We start from the raw sequence: 19046 nt of genomic DNA on the forward strand, positions 1-19046 counted from the left end.
CTCATGCCTCTGGCTCCGGTGCTGTCCCCACCCTGCCTGGGCTCAGACACCTCCCTCGGGCTGTCTTCGCTCCTGTCCCCACCCCGCCCAGGCCGGCTTAGTCACTGACTCCAGGAGGCGGGTGGTTGGGGAGACTGATTTATAACATTTGCAGATTTCTGTGGTGACACTCCTGCCACTGTGGCCAGTGTCCCCGCTGGACACAGGCCTGGGAGGAAACAGGCGGCTGTCACCTCTGTGTCCGTTCCACCCCTCAGATGCAGCAGGCAGAACAGCACAGGGATGCCAGCCTTCCGGGCTCAGCCCAGTGGCTTTGGACTGAATTACTCAGGAAGGACGGAGGGCAGCAAGCTGAGAAATGCCTCGTTTACATGGGCGCCTCGTGCTGCGGGTGGCTGTGCTGAGGCTCGGCTGTCCCTGCTATGTGAGCACACAGCTAAGTCCCCCACCCGGGGCCGACTCCCAGCAGAGGTGGGGCTGTTGCCAAGTTGCTGTCCAATGTGTGTCCCCAGCCTCAGCCCCAGAGTGAGCACCTGTCAGTGGGAGCTCTGATCTTGCAAACTGTGAAGTGCAGCGTGTACACTGGCGGTGGTGGCCATGGAGTCCTGATAGTCTCCTACTTTTGGTTCAGTGTCCTTAAATTGGCCAGAAAACGGAAGGTTCTGAGACTTGCCGTCAAGGCCACGGCTCTGCGGTTCTGCAGCTTAGAGTGTGTGTCTGCGTCTCGTGCTCTGAAGCCGTCTCCCCTCCCTCCACAGGCACAGGAAGAACCTGAAGGCCCTGTACGTCGTGCACCCCACCAACTTCATCAGAGTCCTGTGGAACATCCTCAGACCCCTCATCAGGTGCGGGGTGCGCTCTGCCTGGATGTCCCTGGGTGGGACAGCCTTCACCGTCCGGGCGCCGGGGAGGCCCTGACTCTGGGGTCCCCGCCCAGCCCGGGGTCGTGAACAGGCGTGCCGGCTCTCGACCGCAGTGAGGTTTGCTCCTGATATTTTAAATCCCCCCTTGGCCTGAGCACCCATCTTGTGGACTTGGGTCCCAAGACCACCAGTCAAGTTTAATGACTCCCCACGAAGACTCCCAGAACCCAGGAAAGCTGTTATACTCGCAGATACGGTCTTTGCAGAGAAGGAGCCAGGTGGGATCTGGAAAAGGCCTGTAGGGGGAGAACAGGCAGATCACGCCAAGCCCCCCTCTGTCCGCCCCGGGGGATTCACAGGCCACCCCCCGTCTCCCAGCCATGACGTCTGGCCCCAGCAGAGTGTCGCACCCAGGGAAACTCGCGCGAGCCTAGTGTCCAGTCACTTAGACAGGCCAGTCCGAGGCCCCTGCCATGAACCACGTGGTTGGCGTCTTGTTCCTCTGTGTTGCTGCTTAACCAGGACCAGCATGCTGGGGCCACAGCTGACAGAGAGAGAAAGCCAGTGCCAGTTGCCCGCTGCCCGGGAGGACAGTTCAGATGTTCCTCTGCTTATTGGTGCCATCATTCACCTTGGGAAAGCCCTAAGGGTTCTAGAAACCTCTAAAGTCCTTCTTGGAAGAACACCCCCCAGCTCCTGCTGTGGGCGGCATGGCCGCCCGGGTGACAGGGTGGTTCTGGAGCCGGACCTCCTGGCTTGACTGGGCTGCCTTGAACATCTGTCACCCTCGGCAATAGATGCCACCTCTCTGCCTCGGTGTCCTTGTGGCTGACAATGCTACTTCAGTCACTCTGCCGCTGTAACAAGAGCTGACTCAATACCCGTGCAGTGTTTTGAGCAGGGCCTGCCCAGCTGCTGGCACTCACTATTAGCTGTTAAGGTTGTTCAAAATTTTTTTAATTATCCTTTTGTGATTAATTAATTAATTACAATACATTGGGTACTTTATGTGCAAGGCACCCCCAAACAATTCTATGAAGTCAGCTGTATTTCCTTATTCCAAAGGAGAGAAGGCTGATGCTCAGAGAGGTTAAGGAGCTTGCCTGAGGTCACACAGCAAGTCAGGGCTTGGCTGGGATTCCAACTCAAGCCTGTCTGGTCCTGCCCCTTATCCTGCCTCAGGCAGGAACATAAGCAGATACCATGAGCGGTCTGCAGAGATCAGGCTTGGGGCCCTAAAACTCCCCGGCCTGATGGCTATCACCTGGCTGGCTGCCCACCTGAGCCCAGGAGTCCTCAACTGACAGTGGAGGACATGGACAAGAACAGGGGCTCTCCACTGCCCACGTGCTGCCTGACTCTGACCCTCTGGAGGTGAGGCCTGGCGATGCCACCACACACCCGCGTTGGGGTCCCCTGGATGGGCTGCCAAGAGGCCCTTTCCTGGGTGTGATAGGCAGGGAGGGCCCTGTTTGCTCTGCAGAGCCTGCCATCCAGCAAATGCCTGGCTGGCTGGAGGGCAGGCAGAAACTCAGAGAGAAAGTTGAAGGGGGCTGCTGCATGACAGGAGTTGGCACAAGGGACCTGTATCCTTGCAGACGAATCACGGGAGGCCCCCACAGTGCAGGTGGCCAGGGGTCCAGGCACCCTGTCTGACTCCCCCTCATCCACTAGGGGGAGCCGGTGCACGCTACTCGGCCTCCCGTGGGCTCCGGGCTCACGCCAGGTCAGTGATAAAACAGCTCGGTTTCAGTTACACAAGGTGAAGAGGTTTTAGAGACCTGCAGGACCGCGGAGAGCCTGCAGTGAACCATACGGTATCGCGCTCTTGAAAACTCGTTAAGAGGGTACCCCTCATGTTAAGTTAAAAAAAAAAAAAAAGCAAAGGGCCGCAGGGAAACCTGTAGGAGCATGGTTATACTTGCTACCTGATTGTGGTGCTGGTGTCCCAGTGTATACATACGTCCAAACTCATCGAGCTTGGACGATTTCACGATCAAATTGTGAATGCATCAAATTGTGTGTATATCAGTCAGACTTCAACAAAGCTGGATACCACGGAGCCGTCAGGTGGTGATCATTCACTACGTGCCGACGTGGGCCTGGCATTTAACTTCTCACCCATCTGCGCCTCCTGGTCGCCCCACTTTGCAGCTGGGGAAACCGAGGCTCGTTAATGACGATAGTCATGGACTGTGATGTCTGCCAGGTGTCAGACAGCGGACTGTTTTAAGTAGCCTCCTATTTATGCAGGAGAACCGACCGCATTCAGGGAGGGGGGGCAGGGGTCCTGAAAGGTGGGCGAGTGGATTCCGCTAGGACTTACCTGCGTCATGCCTGCTCCATGGTGGACCCCTGGGGGGACCCAGTGTGTCTTGTTCAGTCCCTGCAGTAACACGGAATTGGATGTAGTTGCCACCCTCGCCGAGAGGGGGACTGAGGGGTTCAAATGTGCAACCAGCAGCGACCCCAGAGGCCACAGGCCCCACGAGCCCCTCTCCGTGCCCCTCCCTGCCCCGGCGGCGCAGGGCTCCCGCTCTCCTCCATCTGTGCAAATTCACCGCAATTCAAACTGGAGGCACATATTTATTTTTATGCAGATGAGACTCTCCAGAGTGTTTGGTGCATCCAAGATCTTATGAAAGCGAACATCTGCAGACGTGCGCTGCCTCTGTTACATCCTGGCTTTAGGTTGTGTCAGCATTTACATTTTCTTAATATGAAAAATGCCAGCATCTCTGTTCTTCCAGTGCTCCCGCTGCCAGCCCCCTCCCCCGGCCCCCGGCCTCTCTCTCGCCATCTTATCGGGGTTTTTTTTCTGTTTTTTTTTGTTTTCATTCTCTTGCTTCTGCTTTTTCAGTCACAAGTTTGGGAAAAAAGTCACCTATTTCAACTATCTGAGTGAGCTCCGTGAACACCTTCAGAGATGACCAGCTGATCGTCCCCCCGGAGGTGCTGCGGTGAGACCCTGTCCCAGGAGGCGGGGACTGGGCCCCCGGGCTTCCGCAGCCTCCGTCCCATCCTGTGAACACTGAAGGCTTAATTTCCAAATGTGTGCCCAGCCAGATCTGGTTGTGAAATCTGCAGCCTCAACAAAGATTCGCAGTAAAAGATGCTAACTGCTGACGCAGGGAGACGAGGCTGCGGACGGCTGTGTACACAGAGGAGATGCTTCCTCACCCACCGTTGCAGAACTGATTAAAAAAAATAAGCCACGATGGGGAATGCTGTTTGCTGCCTTAGAGTTGACCATTTTTGCTTTTGAGCAGAAAATTAGGGGGATTTCTAATTCTAGGGAGTGTGGATAATGCTGTGTACAGAATGGAATGTTCTCCGGCACATCGCAGGTGCTCTGGAGAGCAGCCCACCTGGTGCTTCTGGCTGAAAGCCTGTCTAACGTGTCTGCTACTTTGTTTTATATGGCAGTGGTCCACCACCCGCCCCGCCCCCAGCGACAGTCTCTCAGGTAGGGTCATGTGGGCTGAGAGGGCCCAGAGGGCCGTGTGGTCGGCCCTGGCCCCCTACTGTCAGCTCCGGGCAAAGCCGGATCTCTGAGCCCTCCCTGAGTGCCCTCCGCCCTTTGCATCTCCCTCTCTGGGGGGGCTTCTTTGAAGGAGCAGGGCCCCTGCTAAGCTGCATGCGGGTGAATCCACAGCCCTGCAGGAGGAGTAACAGTGTTTCGCTCCCTCTGGGTGCCAGGTCACAGCCAGGTTCTGGGGATATCAAGCTGTGTTAGGGAGTGTGTCTGCCCACAGGACACTTGCAGGTAGTGGGGCCACGAGTCAGTGACAGTAGGAGCTGAAAGAGGCACTGAACCCAGCTGGGGAGGGGACTAGTGAGGAGGGATATCAGGGAAGGCTTCCAGGAGGAGGTGACTCCTGAAGTGAGTTTCAGAGGGACAATTGGCTAGATCGAGAGGCCAGGGAAGGATGTTTCTAGCAGAGGGAAGCTGTTGTGTAGACACGTGGGTGAAATATTGGCCAGGGGTTGGCAGGAGAGACTGGATGCTGGATAGAGGTTGGATTACCCTTGCTGGCTTCTGTGTGAACACCCCATGGCTACGGGGATCTCTAGGGTGCGTGTGTCTGTGTGTGCACATGCGAGACAGCAGTATGACACACAGGCCTGGAAGATGAGACCCTCAGGTCTCCTGCAGACATTTGTGGGACATCTGGCCCCAGACAGCCCCTGGAGGCGGCCCTTGGTGGCCCGAGGCTTCTCCCTGCACGTGACATGGTGACAGCTGTACTTCTGTTGTGTCCCCAGGCACGACGAGGAGCTTCGGAACCTGCACACGGGCAGGCTGCCCCCTCCCACCAAGACGCCGCCGCCGCGGCCCCCTCTGCCCACGCAGCAGTTTGGAGTCAGTCTGAAATAGTGAGTGAGCTGGGACGTGGTCTGCTCTGCTTGCTGGAACCGCGGAGAGCTTCCGCCTGCTGGGAGCTTCTCCCGACCTCTCCTCCAGCAGCCAAGCTTAACCCTGCAGGGGAGCTGAAGTGTGAGCGTGTCGCTGAGGCTGGAGTGCCCGTCGCTGCTGTGCGTGTCCATGTGTGTCTGTGCAGAGGACCCAGCAGTGGGCGGGGAAGGCATCAGGGACCTGGGGTCCTCGTCCAGCTTTTGTCACCACTGCTCACTGGCCAGTTCTGGCCTGTGACCCCCAGGCCATGGCCCGGGACACCTCCCACCACCTTCCACGTGAGCTGTGGCCACATGCTTTGCTCTGGCCGAGGAGATAGGAGTGGCCATGGAGCGCGTCACATCCAGGAGGGAGCTTTGGGGACCAATTCATGGTTTGCCTCTCGTGGTGACAGAAGCAGCTGGACATGGTGCCCAGCCGGCCTGTGTCCCCGAGTGACTACAGAGTGTCTCCCACTGACACCTACACCGATGGGGAGCACGAGTGACAGGTGAACTTCTGTTGGGCTCAGCTGCCAGCATTTAGGGACTGTTGTTGCCGCAGTGTAGCCTCCCCTTCCTGACCAACCTTAGCCTTTTTAGCCATTAGCCATGTGACCTTGAACTCACTCCCCCTCTCAGCTTGTTTCCTTATTTCTGCAGTCAGGGAGCTGGATGATGTGATCTTTACTTCTTGTTAAGGCTTCTGGGGCCACCTATGCAGGCCAGCTTCGTCTCTTTGAAGACATCCCAACGGTACCTCCTCCAAGAAGCCCTCCCTTGATGCTCCAGACAGCCCACAGGGCCCTCCTCTGTGGCAGCCTCGATCTGAGCAGGCTGCCGTGGGGAGTCTCCCCTGCTGACTCCCCTGCCCAGGGGCGAGCTCCTGCCCATCCTCCTCACCTCTTCTTCCAGCATCTGGGATGACGGAAGGTGAAGGGCTTGTTTTAACCACACAACCACCATCAGGCACTTGGGTCTGAGCTGCCTGATGCAGAGGGAAACCGGGGCCTGGAGGGTCGTGGATCCCAGGGAGCAGTCTGCTCGCTTTCATTTGTTCGTTGTTTCTGGTCAGAACCTTGCATGTGCTTTGCATGTGGTGCCCTGTAGACCTAGGCTGGTTCTTGTAACACTGAAGGGTTATGAACCGAGGCGGCTCTGGGAGAGCCCAGGCCAGGGAAGGCGGCGGGAGTGCCACCTTGGGTGTGTCCCAGCAGCTAAAGATGGACTGTCACTTTCTAGAACTTTGTGCAGTGGTGGACATGATCTGTACTGTCCACATGTGAATTTTTGAGCAGTGCAGGTGAGGCACGGAATGTCTAGCTTTATTTAGCTTTAACTGCTTTGAATTGAGATGCCCACTGGCTGCCTGGGGGTCCGTGAGGCCCTGGACTGCGGGGTCTGGTGTCTCTTCAGAGAGGCTTTTTGTAAGCGCTTAGTGAGTATAGTGTATGTTCAAATATGATCTCCCTAAATGTGTCTGGAGGAGAAGTTTACCGAACAGCACTTCCTTTTCCTTTATCACTCATTGTAAAAATGTGCTGGCGTGACCCACTTGTGTGGTGTGACTGGGGAACGCGCCTGCAGTGACCCTGGGCCCCTCTGGGGGGCGCTGGCGAGAACGCGGCGCTCAGAGGCGGGTTCTAGGGAGGTTTAGTCGGCAGGGCCGGAATTTTCAAGCACCTGTGACCATTTTCCCAGAGTTTCCTAGGCTCCTGCTGTCGGCCCTGTGTGCTCAGCCCAATATGGGTTCTGCGTGCGGGTGTGACCTGACACACGGGGTTCCAGAGCGGCTGTGTCGAAGCCGCTGGCATTTCTATCATCAATCCCTTAGCCCGAGGACTAGCGGTGCCTTCTGGTTTGCCTTTTCAGAACCACTTCTGTCCCCTTACCGTCTAACAAAGCTTAAAAAATGAAAAAAAAAAAAAAAAAAAAGGAAACTCACCCAACTCGTGGACTTCTGAAGCCATCCACCTGAGCACAGTGCAGGGGGCTGTCTGTAATTTAACCCAGCCCTCTGAAGCTCCCCAGGGCACCTTAAGCCTTGTGTTTCGAGCAGGTGCCTTTTGAAAACAGCTGACGCAGCATTTGAACCCCAGAGCTGTCAGCAGATGGGAGGCACATAGTACAGATGTCTGTTATGAAGGCTGTGGTTCACCCCTGTCCCAGGACTGGCTGTAACTGTGCACATCAGTTCCTTGTGTCTTTAGGGAGTGAGGCGTACCAGTGGGCAACCTTTGAAAAACATGCTGCACGTGCCGCTTTGAGAGAGAATCCATGCAATTGCCTCTTTAAATGAATATTTTATGCTGTTTCATTGCGAATGACTATAATAAAATGGCAATAAACACATTAAATAAAGCACCAAATATGTAATTTGTTTGAACTATGAATGAATGAATGTCATTAAAATTCATAAGCAGATCCTATTCACAAATGTTAATTCACTGAGTGAAGTTCAAAAGCACAGACAGGAAGCTATCACCTTAGAACAAGCTAATTAAGTTAACATATTAAGGGGAAGTCAGAGATTCAAAGAGGCCTTCGCCTGCTTGCCGTCCCGAAGAGAGACAGGGAAGACGTACGTGTGTGTTTAGTACGGCCCTGTCTGGGCAGCTGTAGGGGGCTGGGAAGAGGGAGGGGCCTCTGTCAGCGGAGGAGGGGCACAGGTCCCAGTCCAGCTCCAGCACTTTCCAGCTTTGGGAAGTCGAACTTGGCGTGTAACTTCTCACACCAGTCTCTTTCCCTGTAACTATAGGTGAAACCCTGCCCTCCGCACCCTCCAGGGCCACGGGATCTTAACAGGGTGTGCAGACAATGCGAGCTAGTTCCTGCTGCCCTCATATTTGTGCTTTGCTGTTATTCACCCTCATAGTCCCCTCCTCCAGGAAGCCTTCCCTGATGGCACCACACAGATGGGGATTTGTCGAAAAGGTTTTCCCCCACTGGATTGCCTTGGCACCCTTGTAAAGAACTAATTGACCATGAAAGTAAGCGTTAATTTCTGGGCTCTCATTCTGTTCCATTGATCTGCGTGCTGGTGCCATCAGTCTTTATTGCCGGAGCTCGGTGGTAGGTTTTGCAGTTGGGAAATGCGACTCTTCCAACTTTGTTCTTTTTCAAGATGATTTCAGCTCTTCTGGGTCCTTGGAATTTCCGTATTCATTTTAGGATCAGCTTGTCAATTCTGCAACAACAACAAAAAAGCAGTGGGGTTTCAGGAGGGACAGTGCTGTCTCTGTAGGCCCATGTGGGAGGTATTGCCATTTTAACAGTGTTGTCTTCCAGTTCACGAGCAGGGGATATCTTTCCATTTATCTGAATCTTTTAAATTTCTTTCAGTGATATTTTATAGTTTTCAATGGACCAGTTTTGAACTTTTTTGCTATATTTTTTTAAAGTATTTTTTCTTTGTGATGCTATTGTAAATCAAATTGTTTTCTTAATTTCATTTTTTGATTGTTCATTGCTAGTATATAGCCATACAGTTGATTTTTTATACTGATTTTATATCCTGTGACCTTGCTGAACTCACTTATTAGTTTGAATAGGTTTTTGTGTTTTTGTTTTTGTTTTTTTTTTTTTTAGTATTTTCTACATCCAAGGTCATGTCATCTGCAAATGGACATAGTTATTCTTATCCAACCCGGGTGCCTTTCATTTCCTTTTCTTGTCTGATTGCACTGGCCATGCCCTCCAGTACAATGCTGAATAGAAGTGGTGACGGTGGGGATGGGGGGTATAGCTTCGTGGTAAAATGCATGCTTAGTATGTGCAAAGTCCCAGGTTCAATTCTTAGTACCGCCATTAAAATTTTTTTTTAAATTAAGAATAATTAAAAAAAATAAAGTAGTGAGAGTGACGTCCTTGTTTTGTTCTTGATCTTAAAGGAAAGCGTTTCAGTCTTTTACCATTAAGTCTGATGCCAGCTGTGGGTTTTTCATAGACGCCTTTTATCAGGTTGAGGAAAATCCCTCCTGTTCCTGCTTTGTTGAGTGTTGCTTTTTTTTCTTTCATGAAAAGGTGTTGGATTTTGTCATGCTTCCTTTGCTCTGTTGAGATGATCACTTGACTTTGGTCCCTCATTCTATTAATGTGGTTACACTGGTTGCCTTTCGTATGTTGAACGAACCTTATACTCCTGGGATATATCACATGTGTTCATGGTATGTAATCTTTTTATATGTGGCTAGATTTGCTCTGCTAACATTTTGTTGAGGATTTTGTGTCTACGTATAAGAAATATTGATCTGTAGTCTTGTCTTATGATGTCCTTGTCTGGTTTTGGTGTTACTAGCCTCACAGGATGAACTGGAAAACGTTCCCTCCTCTTCTATTTTTTGGAAGCGTTTGTGCAGGATTTCTTTGGACATTTGGTAAAATGCACTAGTGAAGCCATCTGATCTTGAGGTTTTGTTTGAGGCAAGTTTTCTTGATTACTCACTCAGTCTGTTTACTTGCCATTCTATTCAGATTTTTTATTTCTTCTTGAGTCAGTTTTGGTAGTTTGTGTTTCTCTAGGAGTTTATCCATTTCATCTCAGTGATCTTATTGTTTACTGAGTTGTTCATAGTGCTCCCTTACACTTTTCGATTCCTGTGACGTCACTAGTCATGGACCCTCTTCATTCCTGATTGCAGTGATTGAATCTCCTCCCTTTTTTTTCTTAGCCTTAGCTAAAGCTTTGTCGATTTCATCTACAGCCTTGTCAATTTCATCTACAGCCTTGTCGATTTCATCGATCTTTTCAAGGAGCCAACCTTTGGTTTTCATGACTTTTCTCTATTATTTTTCTATTCTCTGTTTACTTCCACTCTAATCTTTATTGTTTCCTTTCTTCTGCTTGTTTTGGGTTTAATTTGCTCTTCTGTTTCTAGTTTCTTAGGGTGGAAGTTTGGTTGTCGATCTGCGATCTTCCTTCTTTTCAATACAGGCATTTACAGCTCTAAGTTTCTCTGAGCCCTGCTTCAGATGCATCCCGTAAGCACCAGTAGAAGACAAAACCAACAATCTAAGAAAACTTGAACAACATAATCAATCAAATTAGTCTAACTGACATTTAAAGGACACGCTTCCTAAGAACAGCAAAACATATTCTGCTCAGTTAAAAAGTGACAGAGCAGAATTCCAGCCAGGTGTGTCTGACTTCAGAGCCCTTTTTCCGCAATCCAGCACAGTCGCTCAAATATGATGTCTTTGGGGTAAGAAATTCCAGGAAATAAGGAAAGAGAAAAACAAACATGTTTAGTGGGAGCCCAGAGGTCCATAGGATGAGTCATGGTGAGTGGCTCTGGCTTCAGATCCTGACAGATGGGGGTGGGGGGGGGGTGAACGTGTGTGTGGGTGGGGCTGGGAAGGCCATTCTTTTATATTTGTACACATATTTTAAAGTTTCCTTATGTGAATCTCTGTATCGAATTAGCACAACGAGAGACTAAGTGTTAACAGCCTGTCGGAGGCAACATACTAGGTTTTCATGAAACAGGTTTTTTGACTAATCAGCATCCGATCCAGGCCTCCTGGTTCTGCTTTCATGGCCAGATCTTCTCTCACCTCTAGGCTTCCCTTTGTGTGCTTCCATCTGCCTGTAATGCACTTCCCTCTTTTGTCCTCTGCAGGCTCCTACTCATCCCTCAAAACCCAGCTCAGAAGTTTCCCCGTGTAGAGCCCTCCCTAACCCAAGGTCTCCCTGGTAACACGTCATCCCTCTGGTGGAGCCCGCAGACAATGCATTATCATTTTTGTTGTTTCTCTCTCTCTTTTGGCCGCTGGACCACCAGCTTCCTTGGGGCCCAGGCAGCATCTCTCTCTCCCTGTGTGTCATCGCGGTCCTGTGTTTTCACAGGGGTGTGGAGAGGACTAGAGCCCTGTGCTGTCATCCCGTCATGCCCAGGGAAAAACTTGCTTTCTTTCCTCTCCTCAGCCTCAAGGATAAAAATCAAGGTGAACTCATCCCCCCTGTTCTGAGGTTCACAGTGACGTACCTGAGAGAGAAAGGTGAGTGCTGGCTCCAGCCAGGGGAGGTGAGGGCTGCCAGGTACACCTCCCCTGGGGGCCGCTCCAGGGTCCTGAGTGTCCCACAGGCCAGGGAATTGGAGGACTGGAACCTGGGAGGGAGGGTGACCAGGATGGGCAGGGCTCATGCACAGTGTTTCCATCTAAGGGCTCTGACCCAGACTGTCTGGGTTTGAATCTTGGCTCTGCTGTGCACTAGCTCTGTGGCCTCAGGCCAGTTACTCACCTTCTCTGGCCCTCTGTTTCCTCCTCTGTCCAATAGGATTAATAACAGTACCTGGTTCACAGGGTTGTTATGGGGACTAAGTGAGGTGATGACTGGGAAGTGCTTTGCACAGCGCTGGTTCACAGGACGCCCCCCCATAAAAGGGACTCCTTTGGTACAAGAGATAAACTTGGTTTGCAGATGCCACTGCCAGTGAGACGAGTACATTCAGTGGCTTGGAGGGGGTGAGCCTTGTGGCTCCTCCAAGACTCCCGAAGCCAGAGCTCAGATCCACAGGGAAGGTGTGCGGAAGCCACTTTTACCCTAACGGGAGGCAGATTGTTCTCTCGGAGGAGCAGGATGCCGGGGAGGGGTGGCCACCTGCAGATGTCGGTGCAGGAGCTGCAGAGGGGGCTGTGCTCAGACAGGAAGTGGGACTCACCTCCGCTGGGGTCCCTGCTGGTGGTTCCCGACCTGCCCTGGGAACTGCGAGTTCAAATGTGAAGAGTTGTATGGAACACCGCTCGGGCTGGCGGAGCTGTGGTTGTCACTGGAGTCTCTGCTTTGATATTTGCTTCTGCTTTGTCGTTTGTAGTACTTCCCGTTCCGTAATGTGTTTCAGGGATAGACGAAAAGATAGTGAGTAAACAGTTTCACAGAAACTGAATGGGAGTCTTCCTTTTTTTTTTTTTTACCATATTAATACCTTTCTTTATTAAAAAAAATTTTAACAAAACAAAGAAACAGCCCAGAGTAGGAACTCAGTGTACATTTGTTGAATGAACATGTGAATTAAACATTTACTCACTGGGCACCCACCCTGGTCCAGGCACTGAGGTTTGCATGATGACTGCAGCTCACAGCCTCTGTGTTCCAGGGACTCACAGCCCATTATGTTTGTGTCCGTAAAGCTGTAACTGTCACAACCACAGACTTAGGCAGAAGGGGATGAGCCGTTCATAGTAATCAGGGGAACCAGGGTGCTAACACCTGGGTGGGAGGTCACTGTATCGATTTCGTTGCTGCATAACAAGCGGCCACAAACTTAGGGGTTAAAGCAGCATGAATTTGCTACATTCTGGAAGTCAGAAGTCTGGGCACACAGGAGTTGGGTTTTCTGCTCAGGGTCTCACAGGGCTAAACTCAAGGTGTTGGCCAGGCTGTGTTCTTCTCTGGAGGCTCTAGGCAATACTCTACTTCCACGCTCATTCAAATTGGCGACCAAATTCAGTTCTTTGCAGCTAAGATGCCTGCTTCCTGGCTGGCTGTCCACCAGCAGCCTCTGTCTGTTTCTAGGGGCCACCTGCTTTCCTTGCTATTGGGCCCCTCGCTGAAGAAATTCCCACACCTCGAATCCCTGCCCGCATGCTTTGAATCTCTGTTGCCAGGAGAACTTGGTCCCTTTTAAGAAGCTCACCTGATTAGGTCAGGCCCACCCTAGATAATCTCCACATTCTTGCCTTGGATGTGAATTCCATCTGCAAAGTCCCTTCACTGCAGCATCTAGATTCATGTTTGATTGAATATCTGAGATCCCAGGGGTCCAAGGATTTGGGGGCTATCTCTGAATTCTGCCTGCTACAGTCACTCAGCAAAAAAGAGAAGGACCAGCCCTCCAGGCAGAGGAAACAACAGAGCATGGAGCCACCTGGAGGCTAGATGGAGGGGCTAGAGGGGCTGTGGGACAGGAGAGTAGGGCAGCAGCAGCCAGACCATGTGGGCGGGGCAGCAGCAGCCAGACCACGTGGGTGCTAAGGGTTTATGGGCAGCTCTCCCAGGCTGATGAAGGCAGGAGAGGCTCCATGCAGGGGCTGATGAGATTCGGATAGACATGTTCCATTCAGCTTCAGGATGGAGAAGAGTTGAGGGAGGAGGGGAGGGGAGAGCTGGGGGTCCAAGGCCCACTGCTGTCCCGTAGAACTTGGAAATGTCCTATATCTGCACTGTCCAAGATGGTGGCCACTGGGCACTTGTGGCAGTCACCTAGTAGAGTATTTTAATATGTGGCTCGTGCTTGAATGTGGGTAACTTGAGTTTTCCTTTTATTTAATTTTAATTAATTAAACTGAAATTTGAATCACCATGTGTAGCTGGTGGCCCCTGTGTTGGACAGATTAGCTCCAGGCACTCACGGGAAGAAAGGGAAGCAGCATGTTTGGGGGCTTCCTGGGGGCCGGGCATGTGCCAGGGGTTATCCTTCCTGCAGCCCTCAGAGGCAGAGGCTCTGTGGACTTACTCTGTAGACGAGGCAGCGGAGGCTCAGAGAGGCTAAGCGCTTTCCCTAAGCCCACACAGCTGGCGCGAGGCAGAGTTGGAAGGACCTGGGTTCTGTCTGCCTGAAGTGTCAGTCTCTTCCCCTCTCCCTTTCTGGGGCCCACAGAGGTGGGGAATCACAAGGGATTGAGGAGTGTGGACAAGTTTGATTTAAGAGGAGTAAATACAGGTACGGGTGGAGGATAGCGTGGGGAAGAGCCTTTCCTGCTAGCCACAGAGGGAGTCACACAGTGTTCTAGAAACCTCATGTGCTAGGACCTGTGAGATGCCCCAAGGCTCTCTCTCTGCAGGACTCCGCACCGAGGGCCTGTTCCGGAAATCGGCCAGTGTGCAGACTATCCGTGAAATCCAGCGGCTCTACAACCAAGGTGAGGGGGCTCCCCGGGGACTCTGGGCCTCCCGCCTGGCCAGCCCCCAGCCCCTAGAATCGCCCAGGGCGGAGGGAGATGCCCAGGTGAGTCCTGTGCCCGGAGGGGCAGGTGGCCACACGGTGTCACTTAACTTCCCCGGGTCCTCCTCTCAAGCCGGGTGGACAGTGGTTTGAAGTGTAAGGAACTGTCCCGTGGCACCTGCTCGGGCAGCTGCCCCGCCAGCCTGGCTCGGCTCCCTCAGCTGCCCGCGGATAAACCTGCTGGCCGGGAGCCGTGGTGTCACAGCTGGCCCACCACCGGTGACGTTAATAAAGCAGTTGGCTGCGGACAGGAGGCCTCCCCTCTTCTCCCGAGCACCCTTGTCTTTCCCACAGCCATGCATTCACTCATCAAGCGACAGGGCCAGCCCGTCTCAGCCCCGTGTGCCGGGCACCGGGGACAGTGGAGCCTGGTCTGACCTCAGAGCACCCTCATCCCAGGCAGGACCGAGTCACCTAGCTGAGAATCTGTAGCATGCCCAGCCTCCAGCGGGTGCCCTGGAGAGGCAGGGGAGGGTGGGGCGGCACCCCATTTCCAGGTGCTGTGTCCCAGACACGTGGTCCAGCATAAGGCCCTTCCCCTTTGGAGGTTTAAAGCCATTTTGTGTTAGAGCCTGTCTGAAAGCGGGAATCCCCAGCCCAGAGTCAGATCTCAGACGTGCGATGCCCTGTGTCCAGGGAAGCCTGTGAACTTTGATGACTACGGGGACATCCACATCCCTGCCGTGATCCTGAAGACCTTCCTGCGGGAGCTGCCCCAGCCGCTGCTGACTTTCGAGGCCTATGAGCAGATTCTGGGGATCACCAGTACGTACCTGCCGCGGGTGCCGGCCTGGGGTGGGGCTGCCCGGCCTCCTTCTGTTTCCATCTGGCACTGTGGGCCAGGGAAGGGGCCCGCCCCCACCTGGACCCCTGCTGGCCTCAGCCAGGCCGCTACTGTCCATGGTGGGGGGACATGGGGTAAGGGGTCGTCATCAGGGTGGCAGAGGGCATCCTAGACGGGGCACGTCACCCAGATCAGAATGCTGCCTCCACCCCCTCGTGGTGCTGCTCCAGAGGAACCCCCACCTCCAGCATCTCCGCATCGTCGTCTGGAAAGGGGGTAACCACCCCCGCCTGCTGTTAAAGACAAAGCTATTTGGGACCCTTGTTAAAGTACAGCAGGGCAGCCTCTATTCAGTGGGGGCAGGGGGACATTGTGAGAGGTGCAGGACCCCGGCAGTGGGCTGTGTCAGTGGGGAGACAGATTGGCTCAAGTCTGAATCCAACAAGCAAAAGTGGGGACTTACAGCCAAGGAGCAGGTTGGGGAGTGGTCACTGGGTGGAAACATCAGGGGTTGAGGGGGTTCTGGCTAACCTGACCCAACAGAATTCTTGCTGCAGGCAGGCCTGGTGGTCCAGCATCACCTAGGGTTGTGGGACCGGGGATGAGGAACCCAGTCAGATACCAGGGGCAATCAGAGTTCTTGTTAAACTGGCTTAGCAGGGTCCTTGGTAAAGCTGGACAACACAGAGACAGACATAGAAGCCCAGAAGTCAGGGCCTTGTTAAAAAAGAACTCAGAGGTGCCTGACTGGAGCTTGAGGAGAGAATCTTTGTCACCATGTGTCTCCCCAGATGGGTGGAGAACGCCGGGGAGACCTGGCCGGAGCTGCGACCACAGTGCGTGGTGAAGTGGGTGCTCTGGGGTGGACCGCGTGCACTGCTCACATATCAGAGATACTGGGGCGTGCCAGGAGACAACAGAATCGAACACTGTCACTTTCGAATGGGAAACAGGACTCCCTCCAGCCCCAGTGTGACCAAAATTGGGTTCACCTCTTGGTGGGTGTCAGGCCAAAAGACACACACCAAGCCAAAGGGCAAGAGAAGGACAGATTTTACCATTGCAGCAAGTCAGGACAACCAGGGGTCTTCCCCAAGCTGTGTCTCCTCAAGCAGCAAAACGGGGATGGTTTAAGCTAAGGGTACGCGCATATTCATGCAGAGGCTCGGGTGGTATATGCATATTCATGAGGGGCTTGAGCAGAGGAGAATGCAGCCTAGAACTGGGGCAGAGCTTGCCAGAGCCCACGCTCCAGCTGACTGACGTCACAAGGGTCCGCAAAGGTCAGCGCCGTCGTCCCTTAGGTTCTGGTTGACGTGGTGGTTGGGCGCTTGCGGGGACTTGGATCCTGCCAAACAGCTCAAGAGTGTGCTCCAGGCTCACCTTTACCTTTGAAACAGACCTGGGGGGCTTGACAGCTGATTTATTGCCTCCGATATGGTGAGGTTACCTCCCTGACCTGGTCAGAGCTGCTCTTACGTTCTTTGTTCCTTTAAAATCATCAACTGCCGAGGCCTGTTCTTCTGCAGGTGCAGGCCCTGTGGTCAGGCCTGGATCACAGATGGCTTAGGCCGAAAATGGCTTCTCTTACGTCAAGAAAGCCAGGCCTGGTTCTCTTCCTCCAGGGCCCCCTACCCCATCTGCCTACACCAGGCTTCCTGGAGCCCTGCAGTCCCAGACGGAAACTTGGGTTTTATATCAATTCCAGAACAGCTATTTTAGGATATTTTAAAGATAAATCTTGAACTGTTTGCTCCCAACCAGTCTTCTCTGTTTTGCAGTGAAGAATCAGTTTTACCCAAAAGAGGTCTGGCCTCTGAGCTGGCTCCCGGGAGGGAACCTCTAATCCTTGGAATTTCCCAAGTGACAGAAGTTCTTGTTCATGGGGGCCTGATGGTTTATGCTAATGAGGTGACTCAGGATGGGGCTGGCCAATCTGGAAAGACCAACCAGGTGCTGTTAGAGGTGGGGTGTTGAGCCTGACCTCTGGGGAGGACAGGGGGTGGGGTGAGCTGGACGCTGATCTTAACCACATGGCCGTCCTTCAGGGATATGAGGCCCCAACTCCCCTCACCCCACACCCCATGGAAATTTGCACCCATTTAGTTGGCTGGCTCAGCCAAGCACCTCCCAAGCACCAGGCCCTGCCTGAAGGGGGAGGTGGGGATGGGTGACATTGAAGCTGACTGACTTGGGCCTGGGGGGCTGGAGTCAGGCTGGGCCTCAGGGAAACGTGACCGTGTGCACAGAGGTGATTGGCTGGAGGAGACAGACAGGGAGGCTGCCCATCCGGCGTCCACCCACGAGCCGGGCCCCATGCAGGGATGGCGGGGCAGGGGAGATGGCGGTGCCCTAGAGAGACACTTCCATACCTCGCTAACCCCTGCAGGGGTCTCTGACCGCCTGTGTCCCTGTGAGTGGAGGTGAGCTGCAGTCCAGTCCTCTGAGGGCCCTGCCTCAATGACAGAGCCGCGCTCGGAGAGCCCCTGGGGTCAGCAGGACACACGGTCGTGAAGCCAAGTTGGATTTTCCCTTGTCTCCTCTGCTGCCCTGGCCCCCAGTGTCATGGCCATCAGGGAGGGTGCTCACTGTCTTAACCTTCAGGAGATAGGAGTTCTGATTAACATCATTAGAAAAAAAACCATTTAGAAACCTCATACCCAGCGTGGGCCGTTATGCTGCTGGCACGGACTGTGTGACTCGTGTGACAAGGCCTCTCCTTGGCCGCACTCAAGTGAGGCTCCTCTGGGCCTCCTCGAGTAGGCCTCGGCCTTGGCCTGTGAAATCTGCACACCCGGCACAGATAGTTCACCAGCCCACGCCCTGCCCCCCGCACACACACACAGACTGGAATAAGCACTAGCATTTTTTCTAACAGCTCAAGGCTGCACCCCTAGGACGGTGACTCCAGACTCAGTCAGTTCCTGCCTGAGAGACAGAACCTGGTGATAGAGGTGCCCGCCCCGTCTCAGAGCAGTGACTTTAGACAGTGTGCAGTCATAAGGCCCGCCTCTGCCCGCTTGGAGATGTAGATCTTCTCTTCCCAGGACTGCCTTCTCAGGGGCCGTGGAGCCATCCCTTTGAAAGGCAAACATTCAGGAAGACCCGTGCCTCCCGGAGGGGGAGGGGGGGAGGGCATCGCTCACCTGCCTCCTGTCCTGAGGCCTAAGTGTGTTTCTCTGATTAATAAACCCAGACGGCCTTGTCACATTAACCCCCTCTTCCTGCTTTTGCAAACATCCCCTTCCCTGACTGCTCGAGCCCCTGCCCCCCCCCCAGCTCCCTCGCCCCCTTACAATGTTCAGCCACCTCTGCACAAGTGGTCAGGGTTCCATTCATGCCAGATTCTTCCCTGTTAGGGTAGTTATTACTGAATGCAGTCTATCCTGATCTCCATAACTAGGGTCCAGATAAACCATCCAGTTTATCTTTGACGCCGGCACCTACTTGCCAAGCCCCGAGCCAGGCAGCGGTGATCTTAGCGGAGGAAACCTTCAGGCCCTGCCCAGAAGGCATGCCGGGCTAGCTGCGGGCCAGGTGCAGAGTTGAACTGAGTTGACAGAGTTAAATGGTTGAAGTGTTTCTCGACCTGGACAACAGGTATTTTCCAGAAGGAACACGGGAGAAGGCTGCCGGGCGGGAGGAAGAGTGGTGGCAAAGGTGTGGCAGGGTGACTGAGCTGGGAGCTTGTGGCCATGAGGCTGGCTGGGCAACAGAGGTTCTCAAACTCTCCTGGGCATCGGACTCCCTCCCCCACCGACCCCCCAGGGGCAGGTTGAAACATTGACCCCTGGGCCCCACCCTGGAGTTTCTGACTCCATAGGGCTGGACATCAGCCCGCAAACCTGCATTTCTAACTGGTTCCTGGGCGATGCTGATGGGCAGGGCTCTGTCCCGTGGAACACAGTGGACGCCCAATTCCTGGGAAAGGCCAGGCTGTGAAAAACCAAGCCTCTGAGGGATAAAGCTCAATATGTGGTCTTTTTGCACCAGGAAGCAGGGGCAGGGGAGGGGCAGACACTGAGAATTTGTGAAGATTATAGCATGATGGTAATCACA

General features: G+C 53.5%; 1 protein-coding gene across 1 annotated transcript in view; it reads left to right on the plus strand.

The window, feature by feature from the left end:
• ARHGAP8 (Rho GTPase activating protein 8) overlaps positions 1-19046 on the plus strand; it is a 53749-nt gene that overhangs the window by 27302 nt on the left and 7401 nt on the right. Inside the window, 7 exon segments of the mRNA XM_032492412.1 lie at positions 759-845; positions 3724-3784; positions 3786-3823; positions 5130-5240; positions 11182-11255; positions 14043-14120; positions 14840-14968. Of these exon segments, the coding sequence (XP_032348303.1) occupies positions 759-845; positions 3724-3784; positions 3786-3823; positions 5130-5240; positions 11182-11255; positions 14043-14120; positions 14840-14968 (578 nt within the window).

This window comes from Camelus ferus, chromosome 12, assembly GCF_009834535.1.
Source record: "Camelus ferus isolate YT-003-E chromosome 12, BCGSAC_Cfer_1.0, whole genome shotgun sequence".
NCBI classification, from domain to species: domain Eukaryota; kingdom Metazoa; phylum Chordata; class Mammalia; order Artiodactyla; family Camelidae; genus Camelus; species Camelus ferus.